At 45.0% G+C, this 21761-nt stretch overlaps 1 protein-coding gene across 1 annotated transcript; it reads right to left on the bottom strand.

Annotated features, from left to right (window-relative positions):
* Positions 1-18251: 18251 nt before the first annotated feature.
* On the bottom strand, positions 18252-19823 carry LOC134943965 (E3 ubiquitin-protein ligase TRIM11-like). The gene has a single exon (XM_063932518.1). It carries the CDS (start codon positions 19821-19823, stop codon positions 18252-18254), a length of 1572 nt encoding a protein of 523 aa, XP_063788588.1.
* Between the last annotated feature and the right edge of the window lie 1938 nt (positions 19824-21761).

Genomic DNA, 21761 nt, shown 5'->3' with positions numbered 1-21761 from the left:
GCTCAGACGGGGAGGAATCTGCGAGGTGAGCAAAAGAGGATCGGAGGCGCCCACATCAAACAATACAGTTATTATGCCCCTATACACAATGCATAGGCACATAACATGCAGCCAAAACAGTGATAATTAAAAAATTATTATATAATATATATATATATATATATATATATATATATATCTATATCTCCAATGCAGAATTACAAACACATTATACCATAATGTAAAAGGACAATAAGCAATACTGGAAAAACTATGATAGATACTCAAGATTCATCGCTATACCAGTGTGTTCCAATTAATTTTTTCATTAAGACCACCCGGACATATAGTTCCCAATCGGGTGATCCACCGTGCTTCCATGATAAGTAGAGTGTTGGATCTATCCCCCCCACGTAATGACAGGGGGACGTGATCAATCATAAAATACCAGAGGGATTCTAAAGAGTGGCCGGCCTGTTTGAAATGTTTGGCCACCGGTTGGTCAATCAGTTTGCCTTCAAGGGTTAATTTAATAGCCGACCTATGGGCAGCCATACGTTCAGAAAACTTATGAATGGTTTGCCCAACATAGAACAATCCACAGGGGCATATAATGATATATATGACATGAGTGGTGGAGCAGGTAAGTACAAATCTGATGTCATATTTTGTATTCTCACAGTGGGGGTGTTCAGTTGCAAAGCCTTTCAACATGAAACTACAGGTGGTACATCCACTACAACGATAGCAACCCGGTGCTTTATAGTGTAAATTAGGTAATTTGGAAACTCCCATCCCGGTAATGTCTGTTCTAACCACATAATAATAATAATAATAATAATAATAATAATAATAATAATAATAATAATAAGAAGAAGAAGAAGAAGAAGATATCATCGATATAGCGACAAAACAATAGAATATTATCACTGATGTCCTGATTGTTAAAAAACAACTCCTTCTCTTGGACAGACATATATACATTAGCGTACAATGGGGCCACAGGGGACCCCATCGCACACCCCCTGAGTTGCAAAAAGAACTGTCCGTCAAACAAAAAGTAGTTACGACGGAGAGTTAATTCTAACAAAGTAAGAAACAGGTGATGGTCAAACATATCAGAAGGGAGATGAGAACTAAGAAATAAAGACATAGCTGCCAAATGTGTTGTAATTCTGTATTGGATATAGAATATATATATATATATATATATATATATATATATATATATATATATATATATATAATCTCCATATGTTGCAGGTGCTTGTCTTTGCATTTCCTCTCAGATTCTGTACGTTTTTAATTATCACTGTTTTGGCTGCATGTTATGTGCCTATGCATTGTGTATAGGGGCATAATAACTGTATTGTTGTTTGATGTGGGCGCCTCCAATCCTCTTGTGCACCCCTCGCAGATTCCTCCCCGACTGAGCTTCCCACGTCTATCAGCTGTGGAACGCAGCGCTGGCTGGCGGTGGGACGCATGCTTGCGTTCCCCTGGTAACCGCCATCCCTGTACACGGAAATGATGCGGCGGATGCAGCAGGGTGAAGGAAACGAGGGATGGTGACGCCAGCGGTGTGTGTGGGGTTCTATTTAAATGGGTAAGTGTATTCACTTGTATTTTTGCTGTGTTCATTCTGAGGACGGGGCATGCTGGCCCGAAACGTTAAGGACATGAAATAAAATTTCTTCACTTTTTCATGATCTCCGAGTGCCGTTTCACCTGGACCGATACCAAACTGCTTTAACTGGCACCGAAGTAAGCCGATTCTAGGATATGAGTGCCGGCTAACACTGGAAATATATATATATATATTTATATATATTATATATATCCCAGAGCCTAGACTTGAAGTTCAGCCAGCCTTACTTTTTTTTTTTTTTTACTTTGCTGGCAGGCTGCTGTCACACATAGAAGAGTGATAGTTCCTCTCTTTGTTCCTCCAAGCAGCACACTCCGCTGGGCGCTGTCTCCACCCCACAAATCTTCACTCCAGAGGCAGTCATTGTTCCCAGCAGCCTGCGCGCCCAGCCAAATGGCTGAGCCGCAGGCTGCTGCTTCACAGAGGATTGGGCAGCTGAGCCGTCGCTCAGCTGCCCTGCCTGTAGTCCCTGTAGATCAGCTCCCTCTACGTGGCATCACTGGTGTGCGGTACCGCACCAGTGTTTTGTAAGTGCAGACGGGAGCCAGGACAACCATCCCCCAGCTGCCTGCCCTGCTTGTTTTTTGCGCAGCCACACACACACACACACACACACACACACGTCTGGCAGTGCAGTGGGGAGCCGCTGCACGGAGCACAGCACCGCAGATCGGATCAAAGATCCAATCTGTGCTAGGTGGCGGGGCCGCGGGGGACCCTTTTAAAAAAAGTGGGCCCGGGGTACATACCCCCGGGGCCCCCCCCTTAATTTGGCTCTGGGCGGTACTGACCAACAAAGGACGGCTTCGGGAGCAGAGAGCTGCAGTTACTGCTGACTGCAGTACTACCAGGAGCCACTAGATGCCCCAATCTCCATGGAGCCATCTCATCACCTGCCCGAGACCAGTACAGAGGAACTAAGTGAGTTTACTTTTTATGTGTGACTGTCTATTATCTATCTATGTGGGTCATTCCGACCCGTTTGCATGCAGCGGTTCTTCGTTGTGGTATGAAAGGGTCAGGACTGCAGCTGCACGGTGCCCACAATGCACATACACGTCCTTGCCAGGCGCCAGCTGTCACCGGGCAGCGACACTGCCAACGCAGAAAGTGATTGCAGCGGCGATCACTAGAAGATGGATGGTGGGGAGGTGTTCCGGGGCATCTACTCACTGTTTTCCAGGCATGGCGAGTACAACGCAGGCTTGTCCAGGCATTTGGAGGGCGGATGTCTGACGTCAAGTCCGGGATCTTCATAGCTGGATCCGTCGCACTGGGTGAGTAACTGCAGCCCTGGTCTTGTTTTACTTGAAACTTTTTTTTAGCATAGCAGAGCTGCACAAGCGTTCGCAGCCCTGCTATGCTAAAATACACTCCCCATAGACGGCGTCAGGTTGATAGCACGAGCAGCAAAAAGTTGCTACGTGCGATCAACTCAGAATGACCCCCTGTGTGTGTGTGTGTGTCTATCATCTATCTATGATCCATCTATCTGTTTGTCGGATAGATATAGAGATATATTGATAAAGCTGAATTCCTTTATCGTATAAACAACCCTTTATGAGGTCTAAGAACACTGTACGCTGACTACGTAAGAAGTACCGTAAGGGTACGCTAGTTGCGTATCGATCGCTCAGCCGTAGGCGAGACGCTCAAGCGTCGCTTTCGCTCACGGCCCAGAGATCACAGGCAGACGCTATTGGCTGTGACTAACGTAATGATTCGCTATGGCGTAGCGGACGCTCGAGACCACGAGGAGATCACCAGCGGCGCAGACGCTCACAACGCTATACCTTGATATCTATACCTTTAACAATGAGATACACAGTATACCTTTATGTAGAGACAATGTGTAAGTGCAACCTGGTGTAACCTGATTAACTACAAAGCTGCTTGAGCGTCACCGACGCTCTGTGAACACTTAAAACTATGAGAAAATACACAGATACTTGTTTAGGGTCCAAAGCCTATTATATGTATTATAACTAATATACTTGCAAAAAGGAATCACAGTACAAATGATACACTACAATATAACAGAGACTTCCTAACCAAATAACTAGACAAGAAATACAATACAATACAATACTAATCAAGGGAAAATACGAGAGAAAGAGAAGAGAGAAATATGAGAGAAATGGCTCACAGTAAGACAATATGATTACGGAGAGAAACTTACGCACAAGGGGAAACGATCGCAAGCGCCTCTGGACATCCAGCTTCCCGATTATCAGCAATGATAATCGTTTGAAGAGAAGTGTAAGCTGGATGCCACAGGCCCGTCTTTTATGCTCCACACACAATGCAATCTAATGGTCCCTACAATCTTATCAACCATTGGACACAAGAATTCGGCTTCGCATTATAACAAAAGGTCATAGGTCGATTCATACAGGTGGGCTGTTTTGTATCAGTGGCCTTGGTTATGCAACACAATGGGTGATGACCAACACATTCCTGTCTTCTGGAGAGCTATTGTTTGGCGAATACAAAACAGAACCCTTTCTCTGGGCTTTGTTCTATATTCATGATGTCCACTTTCAGTTGAGACAATGACATCTCAGCCCTTATTCTCCTGGATACAAACCCTAATCCATTCGTAAACAGGTGTTGGCCCTCCTCATTGAGTCTCAAAGCTCAGTGTAATTAAAGGCTATTGTACTCCGTCTGCGGGAAAGATTCTGATTTGGAGTACAATTGATCTTCAATTACTATTCCTGTGCTTACCTTATGCATGTGAAGATATGAGGCCCTCCCAACATGCAAACTATTGTTTGGGGGATCTCTGAGGTCAAAGAGCCATTTGAGACCCACTGATACCTGTCTCCAACTGTTCAGGTGCATGACTAAGTAAGAACAAATAATAATAAATGGACATAACTTCTTATGTCCATAACTATTCGCACGAGCGATTAATCCGCTCCAAACCAACACCGGAATATTGCTATTTAAATACTCTTCCGATGGGTACCAAACACCACTGTATGACCCCTGTTAGACCCTTCGCACAATACAAAGAGGAATCCCTCTGTTCAGGAACATGCTATATTAACCAAACTTTCAGAATCTATCAAAGGGACCATGATCTACAAACTACATTAATTGTGAAAATATGTAACGATTGAGTCGCACGCTACGACTACACAAACTTTACCGTAAATACGCATACCGTGCACCAGCGGGTGCACGCAACTGCGGGTATGCGCCTTCACGGGAGAGCGCACGCATGCGCAGCGCGGACCAGTGTGAGGTGCAAATATGGCAGTGTGCATAGAGATATTTTTCTGACTTTGACAATATATATATATATATATATATATATATATATATATATACATACATACATACATACATACATAGGGAAAACCACAGCACTCACCGCACCAGAAGCGGGGCACAGCTATGCACTTACCACCCACAGGGAGGGGTGCAAGTAACACTGCACTCTCCACCACAGAAGCGGGGTACACAGCTGTACTTACCACTCACAGGGCGGGGTGCATGTAGCCCATGACCAATCGCTCTAATAAATACAAACAGAGAACCCAGCACTCACCAAAGTAAACTCACTTATCCTCAACAATTCAATAAATAAATGATGGGGGTTTAGTTGGTGGATTGGCCAATGCACGGAAGCCCGCATACCGATTTTCAAGGTACCCCACCTTCAAGGTACCCCACCAATATTTATATATTTTATAATGTGCGGACCACGATGTACATGATTATATATATATATATTTATTAGTAACACTGTAAGGGTGCAAGGTGCTGTTTCCTGGGGTATAAGACCGCACGCAGCAGCTGAGGAACACAAGTCCAGGTTCCTAAACAAAAAACCCACAGAGTTCTCCAGTAAGCACTGTATAGCTTACTTGTATCAGGAGCCTGTTTCTCTCACATAGATCCTGCAGTCTTCCCAGGCAGTCTGCACACCCTAATCAGGCCAGCAGCTCTATAACACTCTTACACAGCTGAAAGCCTGATAAGCCTTCTGTGAGGCCAAAGACCCGAACTGGGCCCAATGTCTGGAACTTGCCCCATCTCTCTTTCAGAGCCCTTACCCAGCTTTTCCAACAAACTGAAAAGGTTCTAACACAACATATTCCTAGAAGTTTTCATTTTTCTAATACATGTAAGACAAGAACCTGGGACAAATATACCTGCCCTCAAACACTATTCCAGTGTTCTTGTCACATATCCCCCTCCCCTGTTTCGACCTAGGGGCCAGAACACTTGTAGCCCCCAAACAGAAGATGCGGGTCTATGCATCTGCGTCGGCCAATTGTGTACCCGGTCTATGTTCGACAGTAAACTTAAAATCCTGCAACGCTAGAAACCATCTAGTTACACGAGCATACTTGCCTCTATTTACATACATCCATTTTAAAGGGGCATGATCCGTCACTAGTCTGAATTGTCTACCCAAGAGGTAATATCTCAAGGTATCTAGTGCCCACTTAATGGCCAAAGCCTTCTTTTCCACAACGGCATACCTTTTTTCATGCTCATTGAGTTTCCTACTCAAATAAAGGATAGGGTGTTCGTCCCCATCTCTGGTTTGGGACAGCACAGCGCCTATCCCTACCTCTGAGGCATCTGTCTGTACTACAAATTCTTAAAAAAAAACTGGTGTTATCAATACCCGTTGTGAACACAAAGCCACTTTTAACGCTTGGAACGCTTTTTCTGCATCAGGGTTCCATGTCACCATATTTGACTGCTTCCCTTTGGTAAGGTCTGTCAACGACACCGCTGGGGGTCGCAAAATTGGGAATAAACCGTTTATAGTACCCAGTTATTCCCAATAGTCCTTACCCATTTTTTATTCACTGGACGAGGCCAGTTTTGAATAGCATCAATTTTATTCAATTGGGGACTAATTAGACCTCTGCCTATGGTGAAGCCCAAGTATTTGACCTCCTCCATTGCGAGGCAGCACTTCTTTGGGTTAGCAGTTAACCCTGCCTTTCTGATTGAGTCCAGTACTGCTTGTACTTTAACCAAATGGGATCCCCAGTCTGTACTGTGAATTACCACATCCAAATAGGCAGCTGCATATTTTCTATGGGGCCTCAAAATTTTATCCATTGCCCGTTGAAAGGTTGCTGGAGCCCCATGCAACCCAAAAGGGTAACATCTTATACTGGTACATCCCCTCCGGAACCGAAAAGGCAGTTTTTTCTTTTGCGCTATCAGATAAAAGGTATTTGCCAGTAACCTTTGGTCAGGTCCAATGTGGTGAGAAACCTGGCTGTTCCCAGCCTTTCTATAAGCTCATCCACACAGGGCATGGGGTACGCGTCAAACTTGGACACCTCATTTACCTTACAAAAGTCATTACAGAAGCGTATGCTACCGTCGGGCTTCAGGATGAGAACTATGGAACTGGACCACTCACTGTTAGATTCCTCTATGACTCCAAGTTCTAACATGGTTTTAACTTCTTTAGAAACAGCTTCTCGCTGAGCTTCAGGAATCCTATACGGCTTTAAATGAACCCTGACCCCTGGTTCTGTGACAATGTCATGTTTTATTATGATCGTTCAGCCATGCAGCTTTGAAAATATCTCCCTATTTTGGATGAGAAATTCTTTAACCTGATTGTTCTGATCAGCTGATAAGGTCTCCGACACCTTTACTGCGGTAAGCAACCGGAGGTGAAGACACCGAAGGGCAAGGCTCCACTGACAGAGAACCTATCTTTCCAGGGTATGATTAAGTTAACATGGTAGATTTGTTTGGGTTCTCTTTCCCGTCTGGTATACTTTGTAATTAACCTCATTCACTTTTTCCCTAATCTCAAATAGGGTCCATTTGAGATTAGGGAAAAAGTAGCTAGGAATTTGCTTTCGACAGTGGGTACCAAAACAAGAACTCTATCTCCAGGAGCAAATTCCTGCATCTTGGCACTCCGGTTATATACCCTCTGTTGAGCACTTTGGGCCTATTCCATGTGCTCAGACAATAGGTACCACAGCTGCAATCCTATCCTGCATTTGAGATACATGTTCAATAACGCTTCGATAAGGAGTGGGCTGTCCTTCCCACGTCTCTTTGGCAATGTCCAACAGCCCTCTGGGGTGTCTACCATACAAATCAAATGGAGAAAACCCCGTAGACAAGTAGGGCAACAAACAATCCCAGATTTTCCCATCTCTCTCAACAACCTTTTTTAACATACTTTTTAATGTTTTATTAAACCTTTCCACCAACCCGTCTGTTTGGGGATGGTAGATGGATGTCCTGAGGTGAGTGACCTTAAATAATTTGCACAATTCCTTCATGATCCTTGACATAAATGGAGTACATTGGCCAGTCAAAATTTCTTTTGGTATTCCCACTCTACTAAAAACCTGCACCAGCTCCCTAGCTATTGCCTTGGTTGCGATTGTGCGTAAACGGACAGCCTCAGGATATCGAGTGGCATAGTCCATAATTACCAGGATATACTGATGGCCCTGAGTAGACTTTAACAAGGGCCCCTTGAGATCCATGGCTATTCTGTCAAACGGGACCTCTATAATAGGCATGGATACTAGTGGGCTCCTGAAATGGGGTCTAGGGGCATGATACTGGCATTCAGGACAGGAAGAACAATATTCAGCCACTTCTTTATAAACCCCTGGCCAAAAGAACCTTTGTAAAACTTTCAGTGTTTTTTTTCTGCCCCTAAATGTCCTGCAGTAACGTGACTGAGCTAAATCTAGTACCGTTGTTAGATAAGGCTGGGGAACTACCAGCTGTTCCCCCACATCCTCACCCCTTTTGACAATGTGGTACAAGAGCTCATTACAGATGGCCGTGTGGGGATACGTAACCCTGTCACCTGGTACCACAGGTTCCCCATTAACAACCTTAACATTCTCCCTAGCCTTTATTAAGGTAGGATCCTTTAACTGTTCAGATGCAAACAGATCCTTCTTTACCTCCAGGTCAGGCACGCTTTCAGTTCTAACTACTATGTCTCTGTTCCCAGCAAGAGGGTCCTCACTGGAGTCCATCTGTCACTTCCCCAGCCAAACTAGCAAAAGGCAAAGGGTCAGAAAGTTCCGAAGACACACGTACATCCATAAAATCACCAGTATTATCAACTGGCTCTTTACTTCTCACATCTGTTGACAGTGATTCCCACAGTTTCCAAAAATGAGGAAAATCCCTACCTATTATGGCCTCATGCACCAAGGTGGGGACCAGTCCTACTTTAACAATTGCTGACCCACAACAAGTTTCTATATTCACTTCAGCAGTGACATAATGTTGGGTATCCCCATGTTTGCAAGTTACCCCAATAGGTATTTGCTGGACCTTCAAGGGGTTCACTAACCCAGCTTTCACGAGGGTAACTAAACTTCCTGAACCTAGCAAGGACTCTACCCGGTTACCCTCTAAGAACACATCACACATTTGTTTTTCCAGCTCAGGTGAAGGTACCACAGTACAGGCTAACCTAGCAAAGAAAGACATTCTGCGACATTCAAAGGCAGCATCACATTGCATGGGTTCTTGCGTGACTGGGCAATTAGCAACAACATGACCTGGCATACCACACCTAAAACATTTAACCACACGATTATCAACCAGTTTGGGCAACATAGACTGTTCTAGCCCCATTGGCCTGTCTCCAGGGCCAGTATTTACAGTCTCTCCAGCCTTGCGTTCTCTTATCCGCCCAGCAACATTTCCCTAAGGAACAGTTTTACCAGTCTTTACTGAAGGGCGCTATCGAGAATCTATGGGTTGCTGGGTGGTCATCAGTAGTTCCTCTGCTGCCAAATACCCCTCTACCATGTCCACTAATTGGTCAGCAGTACCCAGGTTTCCATGGCTCACCCACTTGCGCAGGACCATGGGCAAAGATCTCAAGTAGCGGTCCATACCGACTCTTTCAACCATCTGGGGACCAGTTAATGTCTCTGGCTGTAACCATTTTTTTGTTAGCTGAATAAAGTCGTGCATCTAGGAGCGAGGAGGCTTCTCCATGGCATAAACCCACCGATGCACCCGTTGTGCTCGTACTGACAGCGTGACTCCCAGGTGGGTCAGGATCTCAGTCTTTAGTTTATCATAGTTCCGAGCCTCAGCAGGGCTTAAATCAAAGTAAGCTTTTTGGGGCTCACCTGACAGCAAAGGTGCCAACAGACTGGCCCACTGTGCTTTCGGCCAGTTCTCACGCTCGGCAGTCCTTGCAAACGTGGTCAGGTAGGCCTCCACATCATCAGCCTTGGTCATTTTCTGCAGGAAGTGACTGGCCCGTATAGAACTAGAGCTGGTCGGAGCACTGACGGCCACATCTCCAATCCGGGCTGCAAGGCTCTGCACCACTTCTGTTAAGGCCTCTCTATCCTGACGCTGTTGCCTGTAAAGTTCATCAACAGCTGCCTGCTGTTGTCTCCTATTTTCCTCCATTGCCACCTGCTGCTGTCTGTTGGCCTCCTGCTGAGCAGCTGTAGCTTGCAGCAAGGCTTTAAGCAGTTCCTCCATGTAGACAGATTTTTCAGGCGGCTTTGTAGCTGCTTTCACCAAGGACATATCAAATCCTCGGGGTGAGTCTCAGCAACTTCACACTGGGCTGTATCTGCATAAACCACCGTTTTCTGCAGGCCTCATAAAGCTGCTTTCACTTATGCGCAGAACGGACTGCTCGCATTCTCCACCAAGTTGTAACACTTTAAGGGTGCAAGGTGCCGTTTCCTGGGGTATATGGCAGCACGCAGCAGCTGAGGAACACCACAAGTCCAGTTTCTGGTACAACTGGCCCCAGACAGTTTTATTGTACAGAAAATAAAACAAACACCAGAAGAAAATACCTTGCCTGTCCGGCACTAACTAAACACAAGATGTTTCTAACCGTCACTAAACCAAAACACAGAGTTCTCCAGCAAACACTGCATTGCTCACTTGTATCAGGAGCATGTTTCTCTCACATAGATCCTGCAGTCTTCCCAGGCAGTCTACACACCCTAATCAGGCCAGCAGCTCTATAAACACTCTTACACAGCTGAAAGCCTGATTAGCCTTCTGTGAGGCCAAAGACCCGAACTGGGCCCAATGTCTGGAACTTGCCCCCATCTCTCTTTCAGAGCCCTTACCCAGCTTTTCCAACAAACTGAAAAGGTTCTAACAAAACATATTCCTAGAAGTTTTCATCTTTCTAATACATGTAAGACAAGAACCTGGGACAAACATACCTGCCCTCAAACAATATCCCAGTGTTCTTGTCACATAATAAATTTATATAATAATATAATATATATATATATATATATATATATATATATATATATTATTATTTGTGATGAGCGGGTTCGGTTCCTCGGAATCCGAACCCGCCCGAACTTCAGCTTTTTTTTTTTCACGGGTCCGAGCGACTCGGATCTTCCCGCCTTGCTCGGTTAACCCGAGTGCGCCCGAACGTCATCATCCCGCTGTCGGATTCTCGCGAGGCTCGGACTCTATATAAGGAGCAGCGCGTCGCCGCCATTTTCACACTTGCATTGAGATTGATAGGGAGAGGACGTGGCTGGCGTCCTCTCCGTTTAGACTAGAGTACTAGAGAGAGACACTTGATTTACTAATTTTGGGGAGCATATTATTAGGAGGAGTACTACTTGCTGATAGTGTGACCAGTGACCAACAGTTTAATTAATCCGTTCTCTGCCTGAAAAAAAACGATACACAGTGTGTGACACAGTCACATACCATATCTGTGCTCAGCCCAGTGTGCTACATCATATCATATGTAATACTGTATATCATTATCTGACTGTTCACTGCTCACACAGCTTAATTGTGGGGGCGACTGGGGAGCAGTTAGAGCAGGAGTACATATTTTAAGTACAGTGCACACTTTTGCTGCCAGAGTGCCACTGCCAGTGTGACTGACCAGTGACCACTGTCCACCAGTATATTGGGATTGTCTGCTGACCACCAGTATATTGTGATTGTCTGCCTGAAAAAGTTAAACACTCGTTATGTGGTGTTTTTATAAACGCATTCTGCTGACAGTGTCCAGCAGGTCCGTCATTATATAATATATACCTGTCCGGCTGCAGTACTAGTGATCTCTCTCATATATATATATATATATATATATATATATATATATATATATATATATATTAATTTTACCTCATTATCATCCAGTCTATATTAGCAGCAGACGCAGTACGGTAGTCCACGGCTGTAGCTATCTCTGTGTCTGTAGTCGCTCGTCCATCCATAAGTATACTAGTATCCATCCATCTCCATTGTTTACCTGAGGTGCCTTTTAGTTGTGCCTATTAAAATATGGGAGAACAAAAATGTTGAGGTTCCAAATATAGGGAAAGATCAAGATCCACTTCCACCTCGTGCTGAAGCTGCTGCCACTAGTCATGGCCGAGACGATGAAATGCCATCAACGTCGTCTGCCAAGGCCGATGCCCAATGTCATAGTACAGAGCATGTAAAATCCAAAACACCAAATATCAGTAAAAAAAGGACTCAAAAATCTAAATTAAAATCGTCGGAGGAGAAGCGTAAACTTGCCAATATGCCATTTACCACACGGAGTGGCAAGGAACGGCTGAGGCCCTGGCCTATGTTCATGGCTAGTGGTTCAGCTTCACATGAGAGGCTGAGTGCTTCCATCCTCGCTAGAAAAATGAAATGACTCAAGCTGGCAAAAGCACAGCAAAGAACTGTGCGTTCTTCGAAATCCCAAATCCACAAGGAGAGTCCAATTGTGTCGGTTGCGATGCCTGACCGACCCAAACACTGGACGTGAAGAGCATGCGCCTTCCACCATTTGCACGCCCCCTGCAAGTGCAGGAAGGAGCACCCGCAGTCCAGTTCCTGATAGTCAGATTGAAGATGTCAGTGTTGAAGTACACCAGGATGAGGAGGATACGGGTGTTGCTGGCGCTGGGGAGGAAATTGACAAGGAGGATTCTGATGGTGAGGTGGTTTGTTTAAGTCAGGCACCCGGGGAGACACCTGTTGTCCGTGCGAGGAATATGGCCATTGACATGCCTGGTGAAAATACAAAAAAAAATAAAAAAAAAAAAATCAGCTCTTCGGTGTGGAAGTATTTCAACAGAAATGCGGACAACAGGTGTCAAGCCGTGTGTTGCCTTTGTCAAGCTGTAATAAGGACGTTAACCACCTCGGAACATCCTCCTTTATACGTCACCTGCAGCGCATTCATCATAAGTCAGTGACAAGTTCAAAAACTTTGGGCAACAGCGGAAGCAGTCCACTGACCAGTAAATCCCTTCCTCTTGTAACCAAGCTCACACAAACCACCCCACCAACTCCCTCAGTGTCAATTTCCTCCTTCCCCAGGAATGTCAATAGTCCTGCAGGCCATGTCACTGTCAATTCTGACGAGTCCTCTCCTGCCTGGGATTCCTCCGATGCATCCTTGAGTGTAATGCCTACTGCTGCTGTTGTTGCTGCTGGGAGTCGATCAGCATCCCAGAGGGGAAGTCGGAAGACCACTTGTACTACTTCCAGTAAGCAATTGACTGTCCAACAGTCCTTTGCGAGGAAGATGAAATATCACAGCAGTCATCCTGCTGCAAAGCGGATAACTGAGGCCTAGACAACTATGTTGGTGTTAGACGTGCATCCGGTATCCGCCGTTAGTTCACAGGGAACTAGACAATTTTTTGAGGTAGTGTGCCCCCATTACCAAATACCATCTAGGTTCCACTTCTCTAGGCAGGCGATACCGAGAATGTACACGGACGTCAGAAAAAGACTCATCAGTGTCCTAAAAAATGCAGTTGTACCCAATGTCCACTTAACCACGGACATGTGGACAAGTGGAGCAGGGCAGACTCAGGACTACATGACTGACAGCCCACTGGGTAGATGTATTGCCTCCCGCCGCAAGAACAGCAGCGGCGGCACCAGTAGCAGGATCTCTCAAACGCCAGCTCGTTCCTAGGCAGGCTACGCTTTGTATCACCGCTTTCCAGAATACGCACACAGCTGAAAACCTCTTACGGCAACTGAGGAAGATCATCGCAGAATGGCTTACCCCAAATGGACTCTCCTGTGGATTTGTGGCATCGGACAACGCCAGCAATATTGTGCGTGCATTACATCTGGGCAAATTCCAGCACGTCCCATGTTTTGCACATACCTTGAATTTGGTGGTGCAGAATTATTTAAAAAACGACAGGGGTGTGCAAGAGATGCTGTCGGTGGCCAGAAGAATTGCGGGACACTTTCGGCGTGCAGGCACCGCGTACAGAAGACTGGAGCACCACCAAAAAGACCTGAACCTGCCCTGCCATCATCTGAAGCAAGAGGTGGTAACGAGGTGGAATTCAACCCTCTATATGCTTCAGAGGATGGAGGAGCAGCAAAAGGCCATTCAAGCCTATACATCTGGCCACGATATAGGCAAAGGAGGTGGAATGCACCTGTCTCAAGCGCAGTGGAGAATGATTTCAACGTTGTGCAAGGTTCTGCTGCCCTTTGAACTTGCCACACGTGAAGTCAGTTCAGACACTGCCAGCCTGAGTCAGGTCATTCCCCTCATCAGGCTTTTGCAGAAGAAGCTGGAGGCATTGAAGGAGGAGCTAACACGGAGCGATTCCGCTAGGCATGTGGGACTTGTGGATGGAGCCCTTCATTCGCTTAACCAGGATTCACGTGTGGTCAATCTGTTGAAATCAGAGCACTACATTTTGGCCACCATGCTCGATCCTAGATTTAAAACCTACGTTGGATCTGTCTTTCCGGCAGACACAAGTCTGCAGGGGTTCAAAGAACTGCTGGTGAGAAAATTGTCAAGTCAAGCGGAACGCGACCTGTCAACATCTCCTCCTTCACATTCTCCCGCAATTGGGGGTGCGAGGAAAAGGCTCAGAATTCCGAGCCCACCCGCTGGCGGTGATGCAGGGCAGTCTGATGCTGACATCTGGTCCGGACTGAAGGACCTGCCAACGATTACTGACATGTCGTCTACTGTCACTGCATATGATTCTGTCACCATTGAAAGAATGGTGGAGGATTATATGAGTGACCGCATCCAAGTAGGCACGTCAGACAGTCCGTACGTATACTGGCAGGGAAAAGAGGCAATTTGGAGGCCCTTGCACAAACTGGCTTTATTCTACCTAAGTTGCCCTCCCTCCAGTGTGTACTCCGAAAGAGTGTTTAGTGCCGCCGCTCACCTTGTCAGCAATCGGCGTACGAGGCTACTTCCACAAAATGTGGAGAAGATGATGTTCATTAAAATTAATTATAATCAATTACTCCTTGGAGACATTCACCAGCAGCAATTGCCTCCAGAAAGTACACGGGGATCTGAGATGGTGGATTCCAGTGGGGACGAATTAATAATCTGTGAGGAGGGGGATGTACACAGTGAAAGGGGTGATGAATCGGAGGATGATGATGATGATGATGATGATGAGGTGGACATCTTGCCTCTGTAGAGCCAGTTTGTGCAAGGGGAGATTGATTGCTTCTTTTTTGGTGGGGGCCCAAACCAACCAGTCATTTCAGTCACAGACGTGTGGCAGACCCTGTCGCTGAAATGATGGGTTGGTTAAAGTGTGCATGTCCTGTTTATACAACATAAGGGTGGGTGGGAGGGCCCAAGGACAATTCCATCTTGCACCTCTTTTTTTTTCTTCTTTGCGTCATGTGCTGTTTGGGGACTGGGGAGTATTTTTTTGAAGGGCCATCCTGCGTGACACTGCAGTGCCACTCCTAGATGGGCCAGGTGTTTGTGTCGGCCACTAGGGTCGCTGAGCTTAGTCATCCAGCGACCTCGGTGCAAATTTTAGGACTAAAAATAATATTGTGAGGTGTAAGGTGTTCAGAATAGACTGAAAATGAGTGTTAATTATGGTTATTGAAGTTAATAATACTATGGGATCAAAATGACCCCCAAATTCAATGATTTAAGCTGTTCTTTAGGTTTTTGAAAAAAACACCCGAATCCAAAACATACTCGAATCCGACAAAAAAAATTCGGTGAGGTTTTGCCAAAACGCGTTCGAACCCAAAACCCGAAAAATTTCAAGTGCACACCCCTAATAAATAAATATTTGTGTGTATATATATATATATATATATATATATATATATATATATATATATCATACATACATACATACATACATACATACATACACACACACACACACACACACACACATACACAAAAATTATCAATGGACATCAAATGTATTAACCCATGGAGGTCTGGATATGGAGTCACCCTCAAAATTAAAGTGGATAAACACACTACAGGCTGATCCAACTTTGATGTAATGTCCTTAAAACAAGTCAAAATGAGGCTCAGTAGTGTGTGTGTGGCCTCCACGTACCTGTATGAACTCCCTACAATGCCTGGGCATGCTCCTGATGAGGTGGCGGATGGTCTCCTGAGGGATCTCCTCCCAGACCTGGACTAAAGCATCCGTCAACTCCTGGACAGTCTGTGGTGCAACGTGGCATTGGTGGATGTAGCGAGACATGATGTCCCAGATGTGCTCAATTGGATTCAGGTCTGGGGAACAAGCGGGCCAGTCCAAAGCATCAATGCCTTCGTCTTGAAGGAACTGCTGACACACTCCAGCCACATGAGGTCTCGCATGGTCTTGCATTAGGAGGAAGCCAGGGCCAACTGCACCAGCAAATGATCTCAAAAGGGGTCTGAGAATCTCATCTCGGTACCTAATGTCAATCAGGCTACCTCTGGCAAGCACATGTAGGGCTGTGCGGCCCCCCAAAGAAATGCTACCCCACACCATTACTGACCCACTGCCAAACCGGTCATGCTGGAGGATGTTGCAGGCAGCAGAACGTTCTCCTTGGCGTCTCCAGACTGTCACGTCTATCACATGTGCTCAGTGAGAACCTGCTTTCATCTGAGAAGAGCACAGGGCGCCAGTGGCGAATTTGCCAATCTTGGTGTGGTCTGGCAAATGCCAAACGTCCTGCACGGTATTGGGCTGTAAGCACAACCCCCACCTGTGGGCGTCGGGCCCTCATACCACCCTCATGGAGTCTGTTTCTGATCGTTTGAGTAGACACATGCACATTTGTGGCTTGCTGGAGGTCATTTTGCAGGGCTCTGGCAGTGCTCCTCCTGTTCTTTCTTGCACAAAGGCGGAGGTAGCGGTCCTGCTGCTGGGTTGTTGCCCTCCTACGGCCTCCTCCACATCTCCTGATGTACTGGTCTGTTTCCTGGTAGCGCCTCCATGCTCTGGACACTACGCTGACAGACACAGCAAACCTTCTTGCCACAGCTCGCATAGATGTTCCATCCTGGATGAGCTGCACTACCTGAGCCACTTGTGTGGGTTGTAGGGAGGTCATACAGACACGTGGAGGCCACACACACTACTGAGCCTCATTTTGACTTGTTTTAAAGGACATTACATTAAAGTTGGATCAGCCTGTAGTGTGTTTTTCCACTTTAATTTTGAGGGTGACTCCAAATCCAGACCTCCATGGGTTAATGAGTTTGATCTCCATTGATCATTTTTGTGTGATTTTGTGTTCAGCACATTCAACTATGTAAAGAACAAAGTATTTAATAAGAATATTTCATTCATTCATATCTAGGATGTGTTATTTTAGTGTTCCTTTTATTTTTTTGAGTATATATATATATATATATATATATATATATACACACACACACACACACACACACACACACACACACATACATATAGGTGATCAGCAAAATTCTGCACTGTCTTCCTTCTATATACTACAATGCAGCACAGATATGGAGCGTATTTATACTACTGGTATAATACTGGTAGTCACTGGTCAGCAAAACTCTGCACTGTACTCCTCCTATATAATACTGCTGGTCCCCAGTCCCCACAATAAAGCAGTGTGAACACAGATATATGCAGCACACTGAGCACAGATATGGAGCATTTTTCAGGCAGAGAACGTATAATACTGGTGGTCACTGGTCAGCAAAACTCTGCAGTGTACTCCTCCTATATAATACTGCTGGTCCCCAGTCCCCACAATAAAGCAGTCTGATCACAGATATATGCAGCACACTGAGCACAGATATGGAGCGTTTTTCCAGGCAGAGAACGTAGATATTTGCACTTGCAGCACACCGAGCAGATATTTGCAGCACACTGAGCACAGATATTTGCAGCACACTGAACATAGAAACTGAGAGGACGCCAGCCATGTCCTCTCACGATCATCTCCAATGCACGAGTGAAAACTGGCGGTGACGCGTGGATCTTTATATAGAATACGGATCTCTCGAGAATCGAACTGCAGGACAATGACGTTCGGGTGCGCTCGGGTTAACCAAGCAAGGCGGGAGGATCAGAGTCTGCCTCGGACCTGTGTAAAATGGGTGAAGTTCGGGGGGGGGGGGTTTGGTTCGGATCCTCCGCTCATCATTAGTTATTATAACTTAATCAATCCAATAGTTTTGGATGGAAGTTACTGTTTGATGAACACGTTATATAACAAATAGATCTCACCTGTACAATAGTATTTGGTCTGTTTTTGATTATAGGAAGAAAAAAAAAAAGTCCAAAGATACATTAGTCATATTCAATTACTCATTTACCACAGTAAGATAAATATATTTTATTATTTCTTGCAAATAATCTCGTTGTTACACAATTTACTTTAGGACTTTAATGAAGGAATTCTTATAGACACAGAAGGCAGCATATAGGGGCTCAGAGAAGTAGGCAGAGAAGGTGTGTAAGTGTCTTATGGGGTCACACAGCTGATAGAAGGACAGACGCCCGGCCTCATAGTCCAGGTATATCCCCACTGTCTTCACAGGAGAACCTGGATTTATATTTATAGGTATATTGTTATGACGTGCTCCAAGTTTATTAATAAAGCACAGGTTCCATGACTTGTTATTATAACCAATGTATGATTCATTACCAAATATCTTTCTATCCATACTGTGACCGGCCACCCCTATCAGCCATTTCTCTGCTGTACTCACATCCACTTCCCAGTAATGTCTCCCAGATGAGAAGCTACAGGAGCTTAACACCTGCTGAGATATAAACCTCTCTGGTCCATCTGGTCTGTGTTGATATACATCAGTATAAGATGTAGATCTGTGATCCTCTGATATAATAATGTAATTACAGGCTGTCTTTATATCCAGTAATATGTCTGATTTCTCCATCACTGAGAACTGTCTCTTTATCTGTAGATCCATCAGATTATCAGCAAAGTTTAAAAGTCCCCTGTGTAACATCTGTGAGATTATTCCCTCTTCCACACATCCAGCAACTCTTACATCACTGGTGACATCATAGCTCCTGTGACTGATGACATCACTCTCTGGTTCTTTCTTCAGGACAGTTAATGGATCAGTGATGTTACATATCTCCTCAATGCTACTGATCTTCCTGGACAGCTCATCCTTCTGTTTCTCCAGCTGTGTGATCAGATCAGAGACTGAGAGTGACATCTGCTCTTCTTGCCTGGAGATCTCACCCAGGACCTCCCTCTCCAGTGTATCCAACTTCTCCCTCATGTCTCTAAACAGATCAGTGACTCTCTCAGTGACACCAGCGGCTTTCTCCTTCTTTCTTCTGTGACCCTGCAGACTGCGCACTCTCCTCTCAGTTTTCTCTCTCTCAGACTTCAGGGTCTCAGAGACATATCTCAGTGTCTCTTTTTTCTTCTCAGAGGCCACATTCAGAAGCTCCACATGGTGACCCCGGTGGTCTCCAGCCACACAGCAGGACATACAGATAGCGGCTGAGTCCTCAGAGCAGTAATACTTTACAGTCTCCTTGTGTACGGAGCATTTTCTGTCCTCCAAGGAAACCGTGGGTTCAGTTAAAACATGTTCTGTGGATTTACTGTGTTTGCTCAAGTGTTTGTCACAAAACGAAGCGTCACACTGCAGACATGTTTTAGTAGCTGGCACAGGAGAGTCACAGTAAGTACAGAAGATCCGGGTCTTCTCCGGCTCTGGGTGACTTCTTCGGAAACTTTCCACAATGTTATTCAGCTTCCTGTTCTTCTTCAGTGCCGGGCATTCCGAATACTCTGCTCTGCATTCTGGACAGAAATAGCCCCAAGCCCCCTCCTGCCATTCCAGCACACTCACGATACAGAACCGGCAAAAGATGTGCCCACATCTCAGGGATACAGGGTCTGTGTAAGTGCTCAGGCAAATAGAGCAGCTCAGCTCAGGTCCCAGGTCTGCAGACGCCATTCTAGGAAACAGGAAGAAATTAAACCAAAAAAAAAAACCTCACAGGATACAGATCACCATAGAGGGTGGGGCTGAGCAGGGACATTCATAGCTATGTAATTGAAGTTAAGCTATGTGGAGAAAAGAGACTAATTCAGCAAGGAACGCAAAGCAGCAAAAATGGCAAAACCTGCACCATATACCACAAAAACTGGAAAAAAACATGCAACTTCTGAGACCAAGTAAAAACTGCGTATACTACGAAAAGTAGGCGTGTAAGGGGCATACTAAAGGGCTGGACTTTCAAAAACTATGAGCAGGGGCGTGTTGTGGGCATATGCTGATGTTCGGTGGGCGGTGCATATGCAATTTTTACAACTGATCGCACAATTATGGTGTACAGTTTCTGAGTGACTTAAGGTCTACCTTAAAAACTGCACAAGCTGACCTCAGTTGTAGAACGTTCCATGTGTACTGCAATCATTGCTGCATTACACCCCGCTGAAGAAGCTCACACCTCAAATCACTTCATTCAGCTGTATTCAAACTTCTAAACATGTAAGGGAGCTTTAAACTCTAACATGTTTATTTATAAAATATAGGTTAGGAACCCAATTGTTTTTACACTTCCTAACAATTGAGGTTTGACAACCACACTATTTTATTAAAAGCAAACGTTACTTAACATCTCCAAGCATTTTGTTTTGTAGGCTCTGCTTAATGTCTTTTAGCTTGCTAACAGTTTAATGCTTTTTAAGCAACCAACATGTTTTTTTTTTATATATCGCCACACACACACGTTCAAGAACAGCAACACCAGTTTTTTTGGGGGCTCGGAAAGTAGGTAGTGCAATATTTGAGGTTAAAATACAGTTGTTTGCAAAAATTGCAACATCAGAAACATGTAAGCAAAAAAAAAAAAAAAAACGTTAAATTGTTAATTTACACGCAAATAATGCATATTTTTTTTTAGGTCTTTGCATATTTCACAAGCCCACCTACTTTTTGTAACATTAAATTAGTGTTGCAGTTTATCCGTTTGGGCGTCCCCGAATTTTGAGATTGCTCGCAATTTTTGCAAATTTGCAATTTTTACAATCCTTACTGAATTGGCCCCTTTATACATTCATCACACAGTTGCTGCAGACGCGTTGGCCGCACCTTCATACTCTAAAGCCTCTGGTGCTCAGTGTAGATACAGTACCAGGGGGCCATAGCAAAACCTCATCTAGTTTGTGGGTGGAGCAGACACAAGCAGAGGTCCTTGAATACATGGGTGTTCAGCACCAGGGCCGGTTCTAGACCTTGTGGAGTTCAGGCATAAGTTTCCTATGGCGCCCCCCCACCACCATCACACATACTCGCCCCTCCCAATATTAAAATTAGGGACAGTGCATGCTTAAGACTTGTGCCAAAAATATAGGGGCATGGCTTCATGGAGAAGGGGCATGGTCACAGAATAGTACCAATTCACATTACACCGCACAGTAGTGTCTGTAATTCCCATTACACCACACAGTAGTAGCCCTTATACACAATATGCCACACATTAGTGCCCTTATACATGTAACACAGTAGAGCCCATTTACACATTATGCCATGTTAGAGCCCTTTATACACATTACATCATAGTAGAGCCTCTTATATGCAGTATTTTACACCACAGTATGAACACATACATGTTACACCACAACATACCTACCAACTCTCTAAAATTGGGAGGATAAACACAGGTACATGATGAAGACTTAGAATAATGGTAAGTGCTGTGAATGCGGGCAGATGCACCTACTTTTCCAATTGACTAACCCCCCCCCCCCCCCCCCCTTGACCAAACCCTGATTTAGGAACACTCCTTACAGTTCACAACCATTCCATTAGCCAGAAACTAGACACTGAAGTCTGTTCTATGAATCTTAATGGAAACACTGTGATAAGCCTTGTTAATGCCTAATTATT

Source organism: Pseudophryne corroboree, chromosome 7 (assembly GCF_028390025.1).
Source record: "Pseudophryne corroboree isolate aPseCor3 chromosome 7, aPseCor3.hap2, whole genome shotgun sequence".
NCBI lineage: Eukaryota > Metazoa > Chordata > Amphibia > Anura > Myobatrachidae > Pseudophryne > Pseudophryne corroboree.
The sequence above is the reverse complement of the archived record's forward strand: the minus strand, read 5'-3'. Positions and strand labels throughout refer to the sequence as shown.

Bases quoted from the DNA above. Each gene is read 5' to 3' on its own strand.
- LOC134943965 (XM_063932518.1), bottom strand. From the start codon at position 19,823: ATGGCGTCTGCAGACCTGGGACCTGAGCTGAGCTGCTCTATTTGCCTG.